At 35.8% G+C, this 23,935-nt stretch overlaps 1 protein-coding gene across 1 annotated transcript in view; it reads left to right on the forward strand.

The window, feature by feature from the left end:
* Positions 1–23,935, forward strand: part of DDX10 (DEAD-box helicase 10) — a 286,236-nt gene that overhangs the window by 76,028 nt on the left and 186,273 nt on the right. The window contains exon 14 of the mRNA XM_044669140.1: positions 11,539–12,031. Within this exon, the coding sequence (XP_044525075.1) occupies positions 11,539–12,031 (493 nt within the window). The remainder of the gene's footprint in view (positions 1–11,538; positions 12,032–23,935) is intronic.

Raw genomic sequence — 23,935 nt, forward strand, 5'->3', positions numbered from 1 at the left:
AATACCAGTTGAGTGTTTAGGCTGACCATTTTTTATCCTTTGACCAAGTTCTATGATTAGTCCATCTTTCCCATTCATACATTTATTGTTTAAAAAATTGAAGGATATATATTGGGTACACTTGGGCATATATTGGGGGGTAAGGTGTAGGAATACTTTAAAGGGAGGAGGGGGCCAAGTTAGGAAGGGCTTTGAATGTAAAATAGAGGATTTTGTATTTTCTCCTTGAGGCAATAGAGAGCCTCTGAAGTTTATTGAATATGGGAATGATATGGTCACAACTTCCCATTAGGAAGATCACTTTGATAGTTGAATGGAAAATGGATAGGAGTCAAGAGATTTGAGGCAGGTAGACTCACTAGTGGGCTATCGAAATAGTCCACCTGTGAGGTGATGAGGGTCTGCATTAGACAGTGTAAGGGGTCAGTGTCAGAGTAGAGAAGGCATCGCAGATGAAAGATGCTGCAAAGGTGAAATCAGCAGGCAACAGGTTAGATTTAGAGAAGTCAAAGGTGCTACCCAGTGGGAGAGAAGTTCCACTAAGGTTTTGAGTCTTAGGGACTGTGCAGATGCCATTGCTCTCAACAGTAATAGGGAAGGTAGGAGGTGGGAAGGTTTCTGAAAAGTTTCATTTCCTCTTAAGCAGCATTTGTTAGCACATCTGAGGTATTGCCTTACACAAAGCAGATTGGCTAATATGATAGAAAAGGAAAATGACAGGTGTTAATGGGGATGTGGAAAAATTGGGACACTAATGCACTGTTGGTGAAGATGTGAACTGATATGACCATTCTGGAGAACAATTTGTAAATATGTCCCAAAGGGCTATAAAACTGTGCCTTCCACTGCTAGGTCTATATCCCAAAGAGAATAAAAAAAGAGAAAAGATATTTATAGCAGCTCTTTTTGTGGAGGCAAAGAATTGGAAAGTGAGAGAATGCCCATCAAATCATGAGTGATTGAATATTGTTGTGCTATAAGAAATGATGAGCAAGATACTTTAAAAAAAAATCTGGACAGATCTAAATGAGCTGATATAGTAAAATGAGCAGAACCAAGAAAACATTGTACACAGTAACAGCAATATTGTACAATAATCAGTGTGAATGACTTGGCTATTCTTAGCAAATACAATGATCTGAAACAATTCTTAAAGGCTCCAGATGAAAAATACTGTCTACTTCCAGAGAAAGAACTGATGGAAGCTGAATGCAGATTGAAACATACTTTATTTTTCATGGCTTTTGTTTTGTTTTCTTTCTGGTCTCTGCTTTCTTTCACAACATGACTAATATGGAAATATATTTTGTATGACTACTGTAAGAGGGGAAACTAGATATTTAAGGTATGGTCGCCAGAAATCTGATTAACTCGATTTCAAATTAAAAATAGACCCAAGTCAGGATGACTTTTATGGAAGTTTATTTACAATTAGAAAGATTGAAGGTAGGGAAATTGAGAGAGAGAAAATTCTGGCCTGGACGGATAAGAATTTAGAGGCCCCAGCAGAGGAGCACAGAGCTTAATTAAGCAAGGCTTCTGGCCACAAGGCCTTTTACAATTAGAGAGGCAAGAGAGGCCTCCTTGAGGCCAGAGCCTCCAGAAACACCAAGGGAGGAGAAAGGAAGTCAGCCTAACTTACCCATGTGACAATTCAGAGGGAGGCAGTCTGAGGTCTCACCAGAGATCTTTTAACACCAAGTTCAAAGCGCCAACTGCCTCCACAGGAAGTTACCATCATATTTAAAAGATAGCATCTTTCATCACTTCCTGCATCCACCTCCAATTTCAGGTGGACAAATGGCAGCCTCAACACTATTTTGGACTGCCCAAAGGGCAGTCACTTGTTTTTTGATTTGTTACTATTACATGTGGGTAAAAGACCTTCCCAATCCCACTTAATTTTAAGTTGGGTGGGGTGACATTATTTCTGATGGCTAGAGTGTAACAAAGAATGAGGATGAGCTAATTCCATTTACAGACTACACATGTATAACTTATATCATCTAACCTATGCTTGCCTTCTTAAAGAAGAGTGAGGAAAGGGAGAGGGAGACAAAATTTGGAACTTAAAAAAAAGTTTAAAAATTTTACATTTATTTAAAAATATAAGATCATTTTTTACAATCCTAAATTTTGTATGTATTTGTGTATGTATATTTATATGTATAATGTGGGCAGTTAGGTGGTGCAAAGGATAGAGTGCTGTGTCTGGAGTGAGGAAGATTTATTTATCTTTCTGAGGTCAAATCTGGTCTCAGGTACTTATTATTAGCCTGAACAAGTCACTTACCTTGTTTGTCTCAGCTTCCTTATCTCCAAAATGAACTGAAGGAGGAAATGGCAAACCACTCCAGTAATTTTACTAAGAAAACTTCATATGGAATCAGGAAAAGTTGAAATGATTGAAAATATCTGAACAATAGCAACAACAAAAAAGTATATATAGTATGCTTTGAGCTGCTACAAAATCAGTTTATTGTGAAAAAATATGTTGGTCAGCAAATTTATTTTGTTCTGGTTCTACTTAACATAAAACCTGCATACGGCCACAATCTTTATAACTGTATCTTCTCATTTTATTCATTTTTTGCTCATTAGTCAACCAACTTAATTAAATTACCTACTGTTTTCTAAAACTGGCCAATTTTAGCCATTAGTTCTTGTTCTCCTTGTGCCTAGTGGTTTTCTGGGGTACTGGGCTCTAATCCCTGCAGCTTGTTTAGCTCATTAAAGTGAAGACATGTTATATCCTATGGAATTCCTTTATTTATGACTGATGCCAGGTCCGATGCTCTGTGGGAATAGAGGCTAGAGGGAGTTCTCTCTTCTCTAATTGGTGGCTCTTTGTTCTGAATTTCCTTGCTTATAAGATCTCAGAATTGTTTTGTTTTTTGCTTTTAAACTCTTATCTTCCTTCTTAGAATCAATACTGTGTATTGGTTCTAAGACAGAAGAACGGTAAGGGGTAGGCCAGTGATGGGCAAACTATTCCTCGGTAGCCAGATCCAGGTCGTAGTTTGCCCATCACTGCTTTAAGCAATTCCCTAATCACTACATCTGCATTCGAGGGCTTAGTGATTAGGGAATTGCTTAAGGCAGTGATGGGAAAACTATGACCTGGATCTGACTCCTGGGGAATAGTTTGCCCATCACTGGGCTAGGCAATGTAGGCTATATGATTTGCCCAAGGTCACACAACTAGAGAAGTTTTATGGGTAATATTAAACACTGAGTTCACTGGGGTTTAGAGAAAGGGAAAAAGGAGGACTGCTTGGGCAAGGGATAACTGACTAAGAACAAATACCAATGGGGACTCACCTTTACACCCACAAACACAGGACTTGGGAAATGAGTAACACCTATATGGAAGAATGGCAGTTAAATCAGGTAAGCAGTGAGCCAGACTCAAGTCAGCTGGGGAATTACAGTAAAACCTTATATAAGTTAACTAAGGTACTTCTAGAGTTAAGGAGAACAGACAAGAAGCAGGAAACAATAATTTATTAAAGTAAAGAAGTTTGGGAAATGGGTAAACAGGGGTTCCTTAACTGGGGTTAACTATGAACCAGAAACAAGGGAAATGGATCACTACACTAAAACCCTAAAACTAACTAGATCCAAGCAGGATGGGATCTCACTCCTTGGGTCCTTGTCCCTCCAGCGGTGACCTCGGCTGTCCTAAGGTCCCAGATGAAAACCAGCCAGTAATTCCAAAAGGGTCTCCAACCAAGAGCTGTCCACATTTCGAAGTCTACCTTCCAAACTGCAAATTAAGCTCCAGGCCACACAGTAGATGGGATGGTCCTTGAGGAGTACAAAAATACCAGCTTCCTCTCTAGTGGCAGCAACCAACAGACTCAGACCCTTGAGTCTCACTTGCAGAGTTCCAAGGCTCCAAGAATGTTCCACTCATCCATCCTGCTTTGCACAACTTTTCTCTATATTTAAAAATGCGATTTCCTTATTACAGAAGTGTCTGAGGCCAGATTTGATATAAGGATTATAGAATTTTGAGCTAGATGGGACCAAAGTGATCATCTACCCCAAAGGCCTCATTTTATAGATGAGAAAAATGAGGCTTCAGGACAGGGGTCGGCAACCTTTTTGGCCATGAAAGCCATAATCGCCACATTTTTTAAAATGTAATTTTGTGAGAGCCGTACAGTGCTCACAGTGTGCGCTCCTGTAACAGTGCCTGAAAAAAATTGACTTTATGGCTCCTGCAGAAAGAGCCATATCTGGTCCTCAAAAAATTCAGATATGGCTTGAGAGCCATATGTTGCCGACCCCTGCTTCAGGAGGTGGAGTAATTTGCTTAAAACCACATGACAAGAAGTGGTAGAACTAGGAATGGGACTTGGGTCTTTTGAATCTAAATCCATTTTCTTTTCATTGTACATTGCTGTTTTCCTTGTAATAGTTTGGAGCTTTATTGTGAAGGACCTTGTATGTCAGACTGAGATAGTTGGATGTTTATACTTTATTTTGGCAATTTTAGTAGGAATAGATCAGAGAGAGATAAAGAGAACATTTAGGAACCTGTTATGTAGTCAAGTTTAGTCTAATGCGAGCTTACATTAGGGTGGAAGCAATGAGGATGAAAAAGAAAGGGTCATCCTTGTTTCCTACTGTAAGAAGGGGTAGCTGATGGGGTGTGCTCTGGTAACCTCCTCCCGACTGAATGAATGTGAGGCAAAGCTACTCACTCCCCAATCCTTACTGGGAAGTCTCTTGGGGTGTAACTTGCGAAGGGGGTCCCCTAAAATGGATGTGCTGGGGATAAGAGGACTGAGGTTGATGTTATGAGTTGTTTGAGACCCAAGTGGCTCCCCTCAATTACCCAGAGCTAGGTTAGTTGGGTACAAGCCTCCCCCGACCCCCAAACTGACTTCCCACCAAAATGGAGTGTTATGCTACTTCCATCCTCTAACCACAAGCTGAAACCTCCCACCTCAAAGTCACTATTCCAGTTCTGTCTAATAATAACTTCACAGGGGTTTATTTAAGTATACAACAAATTCAAAGGATAAGGGAAAGGATTGAAGGAAGGGATAATCAGGGATAAAGGTTGTAGGATATATCCTGCTCTAGACTATTTCACTTTCTCCCAGGGTTGAGCAGAAACTGGATTTCTTCTGTAGCTTGTAACATGGAAATGGTAGGGTGAAATTCCTGCAAGATACAGGGTCCAAGCCTCACCCAGAATTCCAGGGGACCCCCCCTGGAGAACTCTGGGTGAGGGGCAGTTGAGGGCAGTTGGTTCCTGGGGGTTGAGGTGAGCAGATCTCTCTGCTTGCTGATCCCAGTTATTGCTTTGGAGCCTTGTGGCAATAGCCATTTTGGTTCTTCTCTGCAGTTTGCCTGTTTAGATGAACTAGACCTTTCCTGCAATAGCATAATTGTTACCACTTAGTTATTTTAGATATTAGAAGTGATAATTATAGGATTTGAGGGCAAGCTGGTTATAAAGATTACCTCTCCCTCCTGGGGAGAGGGACTGTTTCTACTTAACAGTTCAGGGCTTCCCAGATCTTATCCTAATCCTTGAAACCCCTCCCTTCCTTCCCCTTCCTCTTTTATCAGTAAAACTTTATCCTTGGTTAGCTGTGCATGGCTGTTATTTTGGGGATAATCACAACCTCTATAAAGCTTGTTTCCTTTCAGTTGCCAGCCCAAGAAGTCAGATCCTCATTCTGTCCCTGATAGCTATTAGACATCAAGCTTCTATCTTCCCTAATCAAACCTGTTAGGAAATAATTTGAGAAAAGTAAACATCTTAAGGAGAATAGCTTTGCCTAGTCTTCCCAGAAATTATCAGACCAAACCTCCATTTTCAACTGATTTCTAACTGCTTGCTGGGAGGGGGGAGAAGGAGCACTGAGCCAGTTTATGCCCCTCCCTCTTCACTCAGGCCTGTCAGTTGGGGAGGAGTCCAGCTGCTACTGATATCTGGCCATCCCTTCAGCTTCCCAAATATCTCTGTTAAAATCAACATAACAAGCTTCAATCACAGTTATCTGTCCCAAACCCCAGTTAGCTCCTATCCTATATATTATAACTAGGTAAGGGGGAATAAAGTTCAAGGATCAAGCAGATTTTGGATGGCCCTCAAGGGCCCTCTTCTATTGGAGTCCAGACTCCTTGGCCAACTGAAGTAATAGCTGTATTTGTATCTTCAAAGATGTTTGATGAAGTTGGAAGATCAATTAGGTTGATTGACTAATTGTAGCAGTTGAAAATCTCAGGAAAATCCTCAGATTTAGGTTTGAAGTGCACCAAATTCCCTCAGGATCACTCCTCCCACCTCCCTGTCCCTTCAAGGTTCAGAGAGCTGTGTCTAGTTGGGGTAATTCCCAGCATTCTCAGCTTCACTCTGCCTCTCACCCAACTGTCATTCTTCAAAGTTCTTCCTGGGTTCTACTGAATTCTACCTTAGAGTTTTCAAAATTCATGCTCAGGCTTGACTTCTTTTCCAAATCTTATCTAGTCTGTTATGCTACTTTACTGTATATGAACCCCGGAGACTAGATTAGGTTGGGGTGTTAAAAGAGTTGCTTTTGGGGTTATATTGTAGAATCTAAAAGTAATGAATAAAAGGATACTTTGACAGTATCTAAGGTATGATCATGGCTGAGCATTATGACTCATCATAGGTCAAGACTTCAAAATTCTTTCTCTTTGTTTAATCATATCCCAGATCATAGAATTCCATCATTAGAAAGGATCATAATGACTGTACAGACTTGTACCCATGCAAGAATCTTCACAACATTCCTTTTTTTTCCCCCTTGATATTTTCATCCTAAGGCAGCCCATTCCACGTTTGGATAGCTATAGTTGTTAGGAAATTTCTTTTTTAAAATTTTGAGCCTATAATTTAGGGACTTTATTTTAAGCATTAGAACAGGTCTAAGCATCCTTTATCTGAATCCCTTCAGACATGATCTTTCTATATCTAGGACATATATCAAAGTATGCTTTTTTCAGTATTTTCTTAAATAATATTAAGATTGAGTCTTGACTTCTATCCAGGATTTCCAACATTAATTGTTCAGTAGCTAATTTCTCTTGGCCAGAATCAGATACAAAATAGTAGTTTCCCTCATTGCTTTTTCTTTTCTTTTTGAAAAATGAATAATCATTGAGACAAGACAAAAATCTGCTGGTTTTTTTTGGTTGTTTTTTTTTTTTTGTTTTTTTTTTTTGTTTTTTTTGGGCAGAGAAGGACTTCCAGCAGTTGTCTGTATCATTGAAATCTGTATTACTTATTCTTTATCATGCCTTGATATAGACTTATGATCTTAACCAACTCCTCATCTATTTCTTCTGTCCCAGTGGTCTATAGCAGTGCTGGCAAAGGTTTTCAAGTTTGGGAGCCCAAATTGCAACTTCTAACTACCGGGGTTCTCTTTCCCCCCTCCCCCTCCACATACACACACTACCTCAAAGAGCAGAGGGAAGAACTGCTTGCTTTGGTTGGCTGGACAGAGGGATGCTCCCCTCCACCTCTCCATGTGTGCCTGAGGACATTTCTCTCATCACCCAGCCCTCTGCCCAGCAGTTCAATGAGAGTGCTTCCTCCCTTGTCTGGGGTAAGGAGGGACTCAATGTGGTGTGAGGGTTGCAGTTTGGGCACTCAGTCTGAAAAAGGTTCACCATCATTGCTCTAGCTCAGTGGTTCTCAAACTTTTTTGGCCTACCACCCCCTTTCCAGAAAAAATATTACTTAGCGCCCCCTGTCACATACTATCACCGCCCCCTTACAGTTATTCACCACCCCCAAATGCACCTGTGGCCATCACTACCCCCCTCAGCCCCACCCCTCCCTCCACCTCGATCACTGTGGCATCCACCAGGGGGCGGTGGTGCCCACTTTGGGAATCTGCTCTAGACTGATGATATTTAATTTTTGGAAAATAATTTTTGAAGGAAGATTCATTTTTGATAATAATAATTGATATTCTTTATCTTTCTTTTTTTTTCATATAGTTCAAGGTAAGTTGGTTTGACCATTTAGACTATGACTTTAATTTTAAGTTCATGGTACTATATTACAATAAAGTAGTATAATAATGATCTAGGAAATACTTTTTGATCAAAATGACAATATCAGTGATACATGTATTGAAGGATATAATTTTAATACTTGAAAATATCCTTTCCAAGAGCAGCTAGGAGAAGTTATATACCACATAATGCAAGGACATGGGGTCCATTTTTTTGCCTAATGCCACGTCTTCCCAGAGACATTTAATGAAATCAGGTTGATTCCTATTGTTGCGTAATTTCAAACTACAGGAACACAATTTAGACAAACTGAGCCTCCAAGCCAAAAAGAAAAATAGGTTTATTATGAGAGGGTCAAGTTTCACAACAAAGCTGGACTTCAGGTCAAGACCAAAAGACCCCCATCACTGTCAGAGATCTTCCTATATACCCCAAAGAATTAGACAACTTTTATATCAATACAAAAATAATCCAGAACAGTGTTAAAAATAGAGAGATGTGGATTGGTTGAAATAATCAGGAAATCCTTCTCATTGGTAGAAGTCACTTGATAGACATGGGGGGGATTAGGGGAGCCTGAACCCTACTTTCTATGCCTAATATATGACAAGGATGATGTATACTGAGATGACTAGGGTAAGAAGGAGGTACCAGGCCTTAAAGCGGGGCAAAAACCTCTATACTAATGAAGGCCAAGTCACAAGTTCAAGACCATGATTGCTGATGGTGCATGTTATAGCAACTTTGAAGGGTGGGGCTGACACTAAGGTCTATGCTAAAGCAGTTACTTAATTCAAAACCTTAATACTTATTCTAGAGTAATCACAAAAAACCTACTAAAATCATGACTTAAGCTTAATATCTTAGAATTATAATTATGATGATCTCAAAACTAGTACTGACATTAAAATTTAATGTCACATAACTCATATAAGGGGTTAGGGGATTTTTCACTCACATTATGCTTATAAATAAATAACCTGTATAAAGTTGTGTAAGCTCATGGTCCAAGGCATGAAATGAGTTTCATTTTTACTTGGCTTTGTATAAGATAGAATTTGCTCTGTTTCATCATCTAAAAGTTAATGGTTTTCATATTTCAATAGTTTTAAACATAACACTGAACTGAAATGCAGTTTTAGAGACATTCTTTAAAACAATTTTTAGTCACTTAAACTTGTGGGTGGGTGGGGAAATGGTTGCTCTTTTGCAGGTGGTTTGTTTCTGTTTATTCTTAAAAAGTTATACGGACAAAACAGGTGCTAAGGCAGGGATTTGCAATAATGGGAAAAAGAAAAACTTATGTGGGTGGAGAGACAGATTTTAGTTGGAATTTTTATTATTTATCAGTAACAGCTAAGAACTTTAGTTCAAAGAATAGAGAGAAGATTTGGTTTTTCAAATTGGGCCTTATCATTCCTTTAATGTGTACATCATTTTGAATTTCAGAACTGGGTTCAGATTCTCTTAGAAAGCTGTAATAAAAATGGTGCATAAGTTAACACCTTGCTAGTTCACATGTCACTTTTCTGACTTCTCTCTGGATATGGTTCAGGAAACAGAACCACCAATTAGTGTTACGATTAAAAATGATGAGGGCCGAGATCAAAAGGAAGAATAGTATTTTAATAAAAGCCATGCTGATAGAGATAAACTGACCACGCGCCTGTAAGAAAAACCTATTCCAACCTCACCTCAGCCATTTACCTTCCTCTCTCCTCGAGCTCAGGTAACCAAACAGCAAGTTCCAAATCACTTCCCCCTAATTTCAAACAGTCCCTCACCTTGAATACGTCATCCAAAACAGGAAACCCATTAGGGATCATGGGAAATGTAGTTCCAAGTGATTTTAAATGACACATTAGGCAGAAAAGACCTCAGCAGTCAGAATGATTGCCGTGATATCCATGTAGTAAAGGATCATGGTCATGACTTGTCAGAGAACTCCATGGGCAGTAATTTGAGAATGCCTCTGGGCTTATTTTTTGCTCAGTTTTTAGTAACTTACTTTTCATTTTGTGTCTGGGTATCATATGTGGTTGTTCTTTTTCATTTATGTTGCTGTAATAATTGTGTATATTGTTTTCTTGATTCTGTTTATTCACTTTGCATCAGTTTGTGTAGGTCTTTCTGTGCTTCTTTATATCCTATTCATCAATTTTTAGCAGCTAGAAGTATTCCATTACATTAATGTACCACAATATATTTAGCCATTCTGTAATCAATGGACATCTTCTTTGTTTTCCAATTCTTTGCTATCTATCACAAGAAATGCTACTATAAATGTTTTGGTATAAATAAGGGACTTAAAAAATTTATCCATGGCCTTTTTTTTTTTTTTTGACATAAGCCCATTAATTGAATCTTTGAGTCAAAAGAAAGGGACATTTTGATTTTATTTTCAGAATTCCAAATTGCTTTCTAAAATAGTTTTACTAATTCATGAGTCACCCAGAGAGTACCAGTGTTCCCATCTCATACTAAATATTGACTATCTTGCATTTTGTCATCTTTGCCAGTTTCTAGGTTATGAGGTAAAACATCAGGGTTGTTTTGATTTTCATTGCTCTTATTATTAGTGATTTGGAGCATTCTTTTTTTTTTAAACCCTTAACTTCTGTGTATTGACTTATAGGTGGAAGAGTGGTAAGGGTAGGCAATGGGGGTGAAGTGACTTGCCCAGGGTCACACAACTGGGAAGTGTCTGAGGCCGGATTTGAACCTAGGACCTCCCGTCTCTAGGCCTGGCTCTCAATCCACTGAGCTACCAAGCTGCCCCAATGGAGCATTCTTTCTTGTGGTTGTCAATACATTGTGATTCTTCTTTTGAGAATGATTTGTTTGCTTTGACCACTGATCTGTGGGAGAAAGGCTGTTGATTTCATATCTATATTAATTTTTTTTATATATCTTGAATACCAGATTCTTATCAGAGAAATTTGTCAGTGATTTAGTTTATTTTGTGAGAATTATAACTTTTGCTTGTCTTCTAATTTTTTTTATAGTTTGATCTCAAATATCACAAATCCACTTAGAATATATTGTTGAATTTGGTGTAAAGTCTTGGTCTAAGATTTTTCATCTTAACCATTGCATTATATATTTCTCTTTAAGACTTGCACAAGAATTATTTCAAACATTGTTTCCGTTCTACACAGAACACAATATAAGTTTGTTGAATAGAATTTATTGAAATTATTTTTGGGCAAAGCACAAATTGACTCACTCAGTCTTTATTTTTTGTTTTGTGTTTTCCTTAATAAGAAACTTCAGCCTATTTGTAAGTGTAAGTAAGAGTAGATGTTAAAATGGGGTGATTAGTCAAATCATTATTTTTGATCATCTCTAATATTGCCGTCACTATTAGCATAGCTATAGTTATAGGATGATATTTCTTTTTAAGAGTAAATTTAACAAATTTAATTTTTCTCTTAGATGAATTGCTTCTGTATAAATTACAGTATTATAAAATTTTAAACGCAAGTATTTTTATTAATTTTTTATTTCCTGTCTTTTTTCATATTTTAGTTCTCTTGGATTAGCTGTGGCACCACGGGTGAGATTTCTTCAGAGAATTCAGAAAACAATGACTAATGAATCAGTGATAAGCCAAACAGATGATGAAAGCAAAGATGGAAGGAAACATGTTACTTCTTCCCTCACAAATGATGAAGTGGAGGAATTTAGAGCATATTTTAATGAGAAAATGTCTATCCTCCAGAAAGGAGAGAAGAAATCTGGAGAAAAAGACAAGCAGGACGCAGCAAATGCTGTTGGTAAAGAAGAAAATGGGGATGAAGAAAAGGAAGTAGAGGAAGAAGATAGAGAAGAGAAGAAAGAAAAAGTAAAGGAGCCTGAAGTACAAGCTCTTTTAGCTACCAATGAGACTTCAAAAGACAAAGTGATTTCTGTACAGTCTTTAGATAGAGATGAAGAGGATGAAGATGGTCATGATGTTGACTTCTTTAGAGTGAAACGACATAATGTATTTGGATTGGACCTTAAAGAAACCACCATACAGGTAAGTTGCTTTCCAAAAAGCGGTTTATTATGTTCTTTTTTTACTACTGTGTTCTAGTACTTAGGCATTTAATAAATAATTGCATATTAACTGTCTTCATTTCAGGATCTTTGGAAAAGTAATAGGCTAGGAAAACTGAGTAAGATCATTCATTTGTCTTGATTAGATTTATGCCATTCCTCCACATGAATTCATAAATCCATCCCAAAGGATTTATAACTTTGGGAGCTTTAGGAGATTGATTACTTTATACATTTACTGGTTTACAACTAGTGTCTCAAAAGTAGCTAAAATGATCATAACATTAAGTAAATTGATGGGGCACCAAGCTTTATGGTCCTAGGTCTTTTTATCATAATTCATGCTATACTACCTTCTAATTAAAATCATTACAAATGTTTTTTGTAATAATATAATGCTTTTTTTTTTACCTTGAATTTTACTTTTAATGAGACCTTTGCTTGGGCACTGAGCTGATAATTTAGAAAGAGGACATTTCTTTTAAAGGTTTATTAAAAGTATTCATATAAATCTTGTATGTTGGTAAGTGTATCTCTTTGTTTAGGCTTATTCTTGAATATTCTTATATAATAGAAATGTAAGTGTCTGAGACCAGATTTGAACTCAGGAAAATGAATCTTCCTGACACTAGGCCTTGCACTCTGACACTGCCACCTAGGTCTCCTTTTTGTCATGGGTCCTTTAGATTTGTTTTGGATCATTGTCTTGATCAGTATAGCCAAGTTTTTCACAGTTGATCACATTATAATATTGCTGTTATTATGCAGAGTGTTTTCCTGGTTGTAGTCATTTCACTTTGTATCAATTCATGTAAGGTGAAGTACCTTCAGTCTATGCGATGTAAAGACTAGTTGAAAGAACTGAGGATGTTTATGTTGCAGAAAAGAAGATAGAGGGAATATAGAATAACTATCTTCAAGTATTTGAAGGATTGTCAATTGGAAGAAAGATTATAATTGTTCTGGTAGGCCTCAAAGAGCAAAAACCAGAGTAATGAGTATAAGTTGCTGAGAGGAAAATATAAGCTCAGTGTCAGAACAAGCTTTCTAAAAATTAGAGCTGGCTTAAAGTGGAATAGTCTACTTTAAGAGGTGGTGGGCTTACTTTCTTTGGAGACCTTCAGGTATAGATTTGATAACCATTTGTCAGGTTCATTATAATGAGGATACATTGTTATATGAGTTGGAGTAGATGGCTGCTGTGGTCCCTTCCATATCTAGAATTTTCTAATTCTATGAAATAGAATTGGAAAAATTGTGAGGTTTTACTGTACCAGTAAAACGAGGGGGTTGGAGTAGGTGTTTCCTAACATTTCCCTTTTTACCATTCTGTGTTCCTCTGATGTTGTGATGAAGAAATGGAGATTTGTTAGAACATAACCTCTAAGGAACATCTAGATAGCCCAGTGGATAGAGAACCAGGTCTGGAGTCAGGAGGTTCTGGGTTCAAATTTGACCTGTAAAATTTAAAATTAGGTTTGACTCAGTATGAGACTTATAAAAGTGAGATTGTGAGATTGTAGTCACCATTTATAAAATATTAGCCCTTAAGTCAGAAATGACTGTTAGCAGCTTTTATTTTACAAGGTAGAGATATTGAAAATGGGAAATGTAGGAAGGAGACAGAGCCTTGACTAGCCTACTGCTCTGGTGAAGTCCAGCTCAGCCCCCAGTCAGGGGCTCCTTCAAGTCCTGATCTCGTCTTTTATAGTGTTCTTGCTTTTTATAGTTCTTTTTCCACGTCACTGCCTGTCTCTCTTCCATTTCATGGGAACGAATCATGACCTCTCAATTTGGCTTGTGGCCTTTGGGGTTGTGAACTAGTGACTCTTGAGCTCTCTTACTTAATGGTTAGCTAGGTGCTAAACAGGGGTACTTTAAGTTCTTGATGTGATTAAAGGTTGCTGATGTAATTAAGAGAGTTTAATTCTCTCTTCACAGACCTCTCAGACATTTCTTAACTGCGTGACCTTATGTAAGTCACTTATCCTAGTTCTCCTGTCTTGGAACCAACACTTTGTATTAATTCTAAGACAGGTAAAAAGTTCCAAAAATTCTCTTCTCAAAGTTATTTTAGTTTCTTTAGCAGAATTAAAAGGAGTGTTGAATAAAGAAGTGACTAAAGCTCTGTCTCTGTCTCTTATTAGCAAGCTGTGTTACTTTGGGAGAGCTACTTTTGGTTTTCAGTTTCATCATCTTTAAAATAATTAGATTGTACTAGTTGTCCAAGGACCCATCTAATTACATTGTGTAATTCTTTGACATTGAAATAGCCCATCAACAAATTATGGCCTTAAAATTGCTTTGTACCTAGTGGGAACTTATTTTTTTTTTTTAAATTGAACTGTTGAGTTGAAATAGGTTGTGACATTAAGTGAAAATTTGATATTTAGTTTTATTTGACAAAAATTTATTGAATTTCTATTGTTCTTCAAGGGTGAAGGAATGCTTGGGTGAGATAAAAAGAGAGAGAATCTTGTAGAGTGATAGGACAATATACAGATATCCATAAGGCAAAATAGAAGGTTATGATAAGAACACCAAAATTACAAAAATTCTACAAATGTGGCATTTTCTAAATATATCATGCAGGTGGACTGACAGTTGTGTTGCAATTTATTTATAGGTTCTCCTACTGGTATTTCTCCTATGCCTCTGTTTTAAGGAGAAATTATGTATTTCCCCACCCCTTCTCTTAATTTTTTTCCACAGTGAACTGTTTGGTTAAGGATAATAGTACAGAACTCTAGGAGTTTTTTTACCTTTTCTCTGCCACAGAATAACATCTTATTCTTAGGGCTAATTGTCTAAGAACATTCCTTTGGCAAACTATTGAAGTCTCTGAACTCCTCGGAATAATATTTTTAAATGGATAAAAAAATATATAGAATTACAAAGGGAATAAACTATATAGAAATAGTTATGAAAGTATTTTTAAAACAAATTAATGGACCTCAAGTTTATAACTCTTGCTCTAGAGGCTTGAATTATGTATTTCTAATTATATACTAAAAGAAAATAAATTTACTATTATGTTAGCTTTATTTTATAGAAGAATGATTATAATTGAATTCATTTGGAGAAGGAATTTTTAGTTGAGCTGGGTGTTGAATTTTTCTTTCTTCAGATGGAAAATCAATAAATTATTTTTCATAGTATCTTTAAAATGGAATGCTATTTTGATATGATGGTGTAAGAACAAAACATGTAAGAACAACATTCAGATCCTCTCTATCTTAGACTGGTTAGTGTCAGGACTTGATGTATGAATATCCCATATGTTAATAATGATAATCACATTTATATGTACTAAGTTTTGCTTTAAGCATAATGTTACATTTATCCTTTATAAAAAAAAAACCATTTCTGGAGACCCTTTTAAACTTATATTCAGCAACCAAGGGAGGAGTAATTCATAGAGTATTTATCATCTTATTCTTGGGGCTAATTGTTTAAGAAAGTTCTTATCCCTTGCTTACTAAGTATTCTCATATTTGGCTGCTTTTGCCTTCCTGGTGAGTCTTGGGAATTTCATGTCTACTTGTGACATGTGAACCAATTCCATTTGTTATTTATTTACCTAAAGAATTGCTTTTGGGAAATGAAATGAGTTTACTTTTTTTGTGGGGGGTATTGTCTCCTTTCATACCTTTATGAAACAGATTTTAAAAGGAAACATGTTGGAAGGAGGAAAGAGAGATGACTTCCTCACATGGAAAGTGAAGCAAATTAATGAAAAATCAGTCAAAAGAAACAATTGTAAAAACATTTTTAAAGCCCCAAATAGCTGTTGTTTTAAAAAAAATATGCTATTACCTCATGAATGGAATAAAGGTTGATGGTGATTTTTATACAAAATCTTTTTATCTGAAATTGCTTTTGTAAATGGATTTTACACACTTTTTGTAATGTTGAGTATATTGCATGCATACTGTAGAGTCAATGTTTCTTTTTGTTTGGAACTTGATGATAGCTCTTTAAAAAAAGTATCATGCTGATCTGTCTTAACATAACCTCAAAATGAGAAGCTATTTGTAAATGTCATTCCTGGAAAAAGTACATAAGCAAATTCCCCAAAGTGATAAATATGTTTTATTATTCTGTGATGATTTTGAGAACTTGAGAGTTGGAAAAGACCCTAGAAGGCCAACTAGTCCAACAATCCCGCTCCTCCCATTTTATAGATGAGGAAACTTGTTCCAGGAAAGAAGGAATGAAGTTCACCTAATAGTATGCATCATCTCAAGGTCACTATCCAAGGTTCCATTTCCATAGGGTGTCAGCCTTAGAACCAAACAAGTAACAATTACATTACTCTAATAAACCAATCAGACAAGCAGCTCTGCAGCAAAGATGTTCATTTCCATTAATAGAAATCACAAATACATGTATGGGGACAGGATAGACTCAAGCCCAGGGAAGAGATAATAGCTTTTATAGTGTTTTAAGGAAGAGGGGAAGGAGTCTTCTAATTTTGGGCAAAAAGGGAGAAATTCTGCCTGCAATAGAAGATATAATGTCAGTTGCTTGGAATATAAATCAGGTGTGACTCCAGTAGGATAGAAGGAAGTGAGACACTGTTCAGGGCACTCTGACCTTTACTTGTGGTCAGGAACATTACAATGTTATTTCCTGGGCATATATCTCTGCCATATCAGGCTGATCCTGGTGTTCCAAGGCAATCCTAAATATGTCACAACCATAAGAAAGTTGTTAACCCTTGACATTTCCTCCCTTTGGCTAAGGATTCCAGAAAGGACACTTGATGGGTAAATAGGAAGAACTTGGTGGGACATAATTTTTAATCAAAATATGTTGTATCTTGACATAATAGCCATGAAAATATTAAGAAACAAAAGAATTCCTCATCATACAAATACAGTGAAACAAAAACCCTAAGCAATACAATAATGAGTATCATTATTAACTAACATCAAGTCTTTTTTGCATTTTAGTAGCCTATCCTCAATGTCAGCAAATTTCATTTTTGGTCTCAGCTGTCAAATGTGATTGTTTGAACTCAAGAAACATCTTCCCTTGGATAGATCTCCTCTTCAGTTACTTGTAGAGATTCCTAAGATGTTCTTGTTAAAATATTTTACAAAGTAGATCGGAATTCAAAATGAGTACAACTTTTTAAATTTTACTTCTCCAATAATTAGATCATGTGGTAAAAACCTTTCAAAACCTCATGGTTCTGATTTTATTAACAATAAAACTATAAGAATAACAATATATTAGGAATTCATTCTGTGCCTTCAGAGATTTTAGGTTTTTACATTATCATTAGAATCATTTACATTTAACTTATAGGATAGTATAGCTAGTTGTTTTCTCCAAACTTTCCATTTCAGTCAATTTCAATTCTTTAAGAAGGACCAAATGCTCTTAGGAGTCGATACACACACACACACACACACACACACACACACACACACACACACACACACATATACACACACACATATATATATATATATATATACACACACATATATACACATACACACACACACATATATATATATATACACACACACACATATATATATATATATCAGCACTTTTTGCAGATGCATTTTTCTACCCCTAGTTTCAATGATTACACAAATGGATTGACTTATAAATGTCTGATTATATTCCATATATTTCAGAAAAGTTGTGAAGGTTACTATTACATGCTGCTGATTGTGCTACTCTTTTTCTGCCCCTTGTTATATTAGTCATCTGAAGAGCTGGTCAATTAACTTATGAAGAGGTAGGCTTTGATGCTGTCACCTTTATTTAAATTGCAGAGGAAGGTTAAATAGATTAGGATAACTATGTTGCCCTATTTTCTTCAGTGGACCTCTATCATCTCTTTTTGACGTGGTTTATTGATTATTTGTCTCTGAGGCATCCATTTCTGTGATTCCCATAACTCATTGAAATCCCAAAATACTTTTGATAGACTACCTTCTCTCTGTATTGGACAGCACATACGCATACACACACCCACACCCTTTTTATTAAGCTATTAGCTGATCATCAATCTGCTTATGATTGTTTTTACTCCAGAAGATTGTTGCTGTTTTTGTTTTGTTTTGTTTTCTTCTTTTAGCCTGTCTGCTGGTTGTTATGATAAAGGTGGCAGACGTACTGTTAGGCCAGAGAATCTGCAGGTTTTTATTTGGCATTGATTGAAAATTGAGTGATATTCTGTAAAAAATTTATTTTTTTTTTAATTTTTATTTTTTTAAACCCATACCTTCTGCCTTAGAATCAACACTATGTATTGGTCCCAAGGCAAAAGAGTAGTAAGGGCTAGGCAATGGGGGTTAAGTGACTTGTCTAGAGTCACATAGCTAGGAAGTGTCTAAGGGCAGATTTGAACCTTCTCTAGGCCTGACTCTCAATCCACTGAGCCACCTAGATGCCCCCTGTTACAACTTAATACAGTCAAGGCAGGGCTGTTTGTAACAGGACATAGCATTGTGACAATCCTGTTCTTCAAGGAATTACAATTTCATCTCTTTCTATGACTAATCCCCTAATATCACATGGTTACTAATCTCTCCGTCTTGTAGGTAAAGAACTTGTGGCCCAGAGTTGTGACTTGCCCAAGGTCACACAGGTAGTAAATGGTAGAGTTGGGATTCAAATTTAAACCCTTTGACTTGAAATCAGGTACTTTTCCCACTACTGCTCATCCCTGATCTAATAAATGCGTTGCTCTTCAGAGGTTCATCACTTGTAGATACCTATTTAGTGGTCAATCCCTTGTGTATATCTAGACTGGTTCTCTATAACACATATACAGCCCCTTTCTTCCCCACCCCCACCCCCTCCCCCACCCCAAGCAGTCTAGGCAACTTGAAGCAAATCCTTGGTTATTAGACATGCATAGATAAAATTCTCCATATTACTGTAAATGTAATTCTTTTCCTTAATAATAATGCCTGTTCTTTGATACTATTCTTTCCTCTTCCCCACACATTAATAAATTTATGTGCTAAAAAAGGATCTCTGCCAAATGAGTAGACAGAGAACATGATTTTTATACTTATTGGTGACTTGATGGCAAAATTAAGTTTGGAAAATGTACTTCTATTTATCTGGGGAGGAGCTCCTGCTAGATAAAGCAAAGCCAGTTTTGGAAAAAACCAATCAACTTTATACAGAAATACTTCACTCATCCTTGATTCTTGACTTCATGGTGGTCATTCATTGAACATTTATTAAATGCTTTTTCTGAATATTGGAGGAAAGCAAAATTCGATTAAGATTAAAAAACTCAACAAACCTATGCTTGTCGAAATGGAATTTACAGTCTAGGCATATATACCCAGCTCTAATAGGAATAACACACAAGCAAATAAATTTCACACCAAGTCCTATGTGAGATCTGAGGGGGGAAAAGTTATTACTAACAGGAAAGATCAGAGATTACTTGGTGAAGCAAAAATGTTATTGGATTTTGACATGAGAAAGGAGGACTAGATGAAACTATAATTTATTTTCTAATTAGAAAAAATTTCCATGCCCCTATAGTGTAGTATACTTTACAAAGTATTTTCTTTATATCTGTCCTATGAAGCATAGGTAGTGTAAATATTAATGAATGCAATGAAATGAATCAAAACATTGTTATTACTACCTTATTTTGTACTTGACGCGCTTAGTGGCAGTTTTACACATAGAAATCAAGGCAATCCAGCCTCAAGAAGCATACATTCTAAATAAAAAGTTGCCTACACATATAGACAGTAAGTATCGCAGTTGATAGTGCATTTTTTAGTGGCATTTCCATTGATAAAAACAGTACTTAGTGTATATTCTTAATAAATTCTACTTGATTCACTGACTATATCTCTTGAAATATTTGCTTCTGACAACAAATTTGGTAGTGAAGATTTTCTTATTATTTATAATGTAAATATGAAGAAAAAAGACTTTGAGAAATTAAATTACTTGCTGTGGTTCCAGATAGTATTTGCTAAAGCTCACACTTGAACTGAAGGTCTCCTGACTTCAGATTCAGTGCTTTTTTCCACTATGCTATGCCACTCTAATTATTACTTAATTCTATTGCTATTCACCTTTCATGCCCTCTCATCTTCCTACCTATTTGCCCAGGAAAAAAAAAACCAACAGAAAGTATATCGTGTTATACAAAAGATGACAATTATCCTGTTTGGGACAGTATAGAGGAGTTAGAATTCTTTATTATATAGCAAATGGATTATTTGAAAATCATTTAAAACTTTTTTTTGCATATTGTATATGTTAAACATACCATTATTTTCTGATGGCTTAGCTTAAGCAGGAAAGACAGGTGACAGGAGGTAGTTTGATCATAATTTTGATGCAGTTGCTTATGGAGTTTGAATAATAATAACAGCAGATGATAGAATGGAATTTATTCTTTTATGTTACAAGAAAAATGTTAAAAGAGAATCAAAGGAATGTGATCAGAGAATAAGATAGACCAATCATTTACTGTGAAATAATTTTGTAACACCAATAGATATAATAGAAAGCCCCTTCACATATCAGATGGACATGCAAAATTTATGGGAGAATATGGATTATAGAGTTGTAAATCATGGGAGATGAATGGGTTTTACACTCTGCTTTTAGAGGGAGAACTCATGCTGATGCAATTTTTAGGCCCATTGAAAGTATAATGTATGTCTGACTTGTTTCTAAAGAAGAAAATTAGAAGAGAATTGAAGTTTATCGGAAATTTTTCTCAATATTTACGTATTTAGTATGCCCATTTACCTTTTTTTGGGAGAGTTATTTTGTAGGTAAAGAGATTTTTCAAAGTATCATGACACATTTCATTTCAGAAAATAGTACTGTAGTGCCAGAAATCACCTCGATTGCTGCTACCTGTTTTAGCAAGTGAGAAGAAGCTAGGGAGACTCTTTAAAGGGTTGTAATTTTAAATATGAGGTAGCTTGATGTAGAGGAACACTAGTCTGAGAATCAAGAGCCATGAAATTTACTTCCTGATCTTAATTAATTAGTTATATGACTTCAAAGCAAGTGTCTTTAACTCTCACAATTTGAGTTCATCTATAAAATGGAGGGGTAGAATGAGAGATCTGTAAACCCCAATTATGTCTTACATTTCCCCCCCCAGTAGACATAGACTTGCTTCATTTTTCAGGATTAATTTTTTAATTTTTTCATAAGTTTTTAAATTTTGTTTTATATATCACTTTAGTTTTCCCTCTACCTCCACTCAGAGAGCTATCTAATAATATTGTTAATACAAAAAAAGCAAAAAATCATTGTAACTGATCGTGATCAATACATGAAAAAGTTTGAAAATATGTGCAACATATACTTGTGTCACTCTGTCTCCACAGGGGAGTGGGTTGGGCATGTCATCTAATATCTTTTCATTGAAGTCATGCTTGTTCTTTATAATTTTATAGTGTTCACTTTTGAATTGGGGGTATGTGTTCTTTCCATTTACATTATTGTAGTCTTTGTACATATTGCTTTCTTAACTCTTCACTCTGGATTATTTCATGTAGATCTTTCTATACAACTCTCTATATTTATCCCCTTCATTATTTCTTACAGCATGGTAATATTCCATTATATTAATGTGCCACAATTTGTTTATCTGTTCCACAATTGATGAGCATCTTTGTTTCTACTTTTTTGCTATCACAAAAAGTGCTTCTATAAATATTTTTATGTGTACAGGAAATTTTTTCTCATCTTTTATCATATTGAATTGTCCAGTAATATTCCATTAAATCCATATACTATAATTTGATCAGACCTTTTACAATCGAAGGGGGCTTGCTTAGTTTCTTTATTACTGAAGAAAGAGCTGCTATTTTCCATACATAATGATTATGATTCTCTTTTCTTTGATTGCTTTGGAGAATAAGTCTAAAATTTGTATTGATGAGTATTCACAATGTAGTAGCTTTTGTGACAGTTCTGAAATGTTTTCCAGAATGCCTGGACCAATTCACAGCTCCACCAGTATTGCACTAGTGTGTTTATTGATGGATGTGAGGTTGAATTTCAGTATCATTTTAATTTGTATTTCTCTAATTATTAGTGATTTAGAGTATTTTTTCATATATTTGTTTATAGGTTAGATTTTTTTTCTCTGAAAATTGCTTGTTCATATCCTTTGGCATTTATTTGCTTTTTTCGTCATCTTTTTATTGTCATCAGTGTCAGTCAGTTTTGTTTTTTTTTTTCATCTTAGACATGACACTTTTATTACAGAAACTTCTTGAAAATATTTTTTCCAATTGTCTCCTTTCTAATTTTAAGTGAACTGGTTTGGGTAACAACTTTAATTTTAAGTAATTGAAATTGTCTATTTTATTTTCTTTGAACCTCTCTATCTTTTACTTGATCATAAACTCTTCTCTTTCTTTTGTTATTTGATTCTGTCTTTGATCTTATTGTCCTTTGAGACTCTTCTCTAGGTTTTTGTGACATTGCTCTCTCCTGATTCTACTCCTGCCTATCTGACAGATTCTTTTTTGTTTTCTTTGCCACATTTTCATACAGGTCATGCCTGCTAGCTAAAACTGAACTCTTTTTCTTTGGCATGCCATCCATCTCCTATACTCTTCTCTTTCTTGTTGCCTCCTAGGCTAGCCTTATTACCAAGGTGTCCCCCCTCATCTCTTTATTCTTTTTCACCCTCAATATCTGAACTATTGTCAGGTCCTATAGATTTTTATCTTAATAACATCTCCAGTATATGCCCCCTTCTCTTTTCTGACACTGCTACCATCTTGGTGCAGTCTCTCATGACCTCATATGTTGGCTGTTTTTAGTAGTCAACATATCTCTCTGTCCATTTGTCTTAGGTTTCTTTCCCAATTCTAGTTCTTTCTCCACTCAGCTATTAGATTGATGTTTCTAAAATGAAAGTCTGACCATCACTGCCCCTTTACTTCCCCACATAGACTCTAATGGCTTTGTATCATTTTAATGGTCAAATGTAAAGTCTTAACAACTTTTTATAACGTGGTTCTTCCTATTTTTCCAGTCTTTATATCTATATTATACCTTTTTTCCCTCCCCCTAGCCCCCATATATTTTAATTTTCTCTGTTACTCAAACAAGATGAACTTCATCTTCTATTTATCAGAGTAGGGACTATTTTGAGTTTATATTGGAACCCCAGTACTTAGCACAATACCTTGCAGAGTAAGTACTTAACATGTCCTAGTAGAGAGTCTCGAGAATTTGGACATGGAATGATAACGTAGGAAGCTATTGGAAATATTCCAAGGTTATCACTGAAGACAGTCAAACCACTACAGACATGTGTTCCTTCTGCTACAAAATTATTTCAGTGCTTCATTATTTTGTGTATTAGATTAATAAAATATTGTTTTAGTATCAAAGTGAATGGAAGATTATAAAATTTTTTTAATCACAAAAGAGGATTTTTAAAATGAAATGATTGTTTATTTTTATCATTCTTCATAGCCTTAGTCCTTAAAAATTGTTAGGAGGTCACATAACGGTCTTGATCTCATTTATGTGATGAGAATAATTTATTTGGGGTGCTCTAATTTTTCAGACCTGAAAATCTCACTTATAGTTTGATATACTGATGATGATAACTTGAAAATTTTATGTTCCCCAAAAATGATCCACTTTTGGAAGATAATTCCTACCATGTTTTTGGAGGTGTAGCTTTAAGGAAATAATTTTTTTCAAAATACATGATTCAAAGTATAAAAGTTTTAATGCCTGTTTTATCTTAAAATAGAACATGTAGTTAAGGATTCAGCTTTTTCTTTCTCAGATGTGAACTTTCTAATATATGAGATTCATATATCCATTTTTAGTACTTGTAGATATAACTACTTATAGGAGTGTGAGGAGGAGTGGAGTGTGATTT

The sequence above is a fragment of the Gracilinanus agilis genome, chromosome 3 (genome assembly GCF_016433145.1).
Source record: "Gracilinanus agilis isolate LMUSP501 chromosome 3, AgileGrace, whole genome shotgun sequence".
Lineage (NCBI taxonomy): Eukaryota > Metazoa > Chordata > Mammalia > Didelphimorphia > Didelphidae > Gracilinanus > Gracilinanus agilis.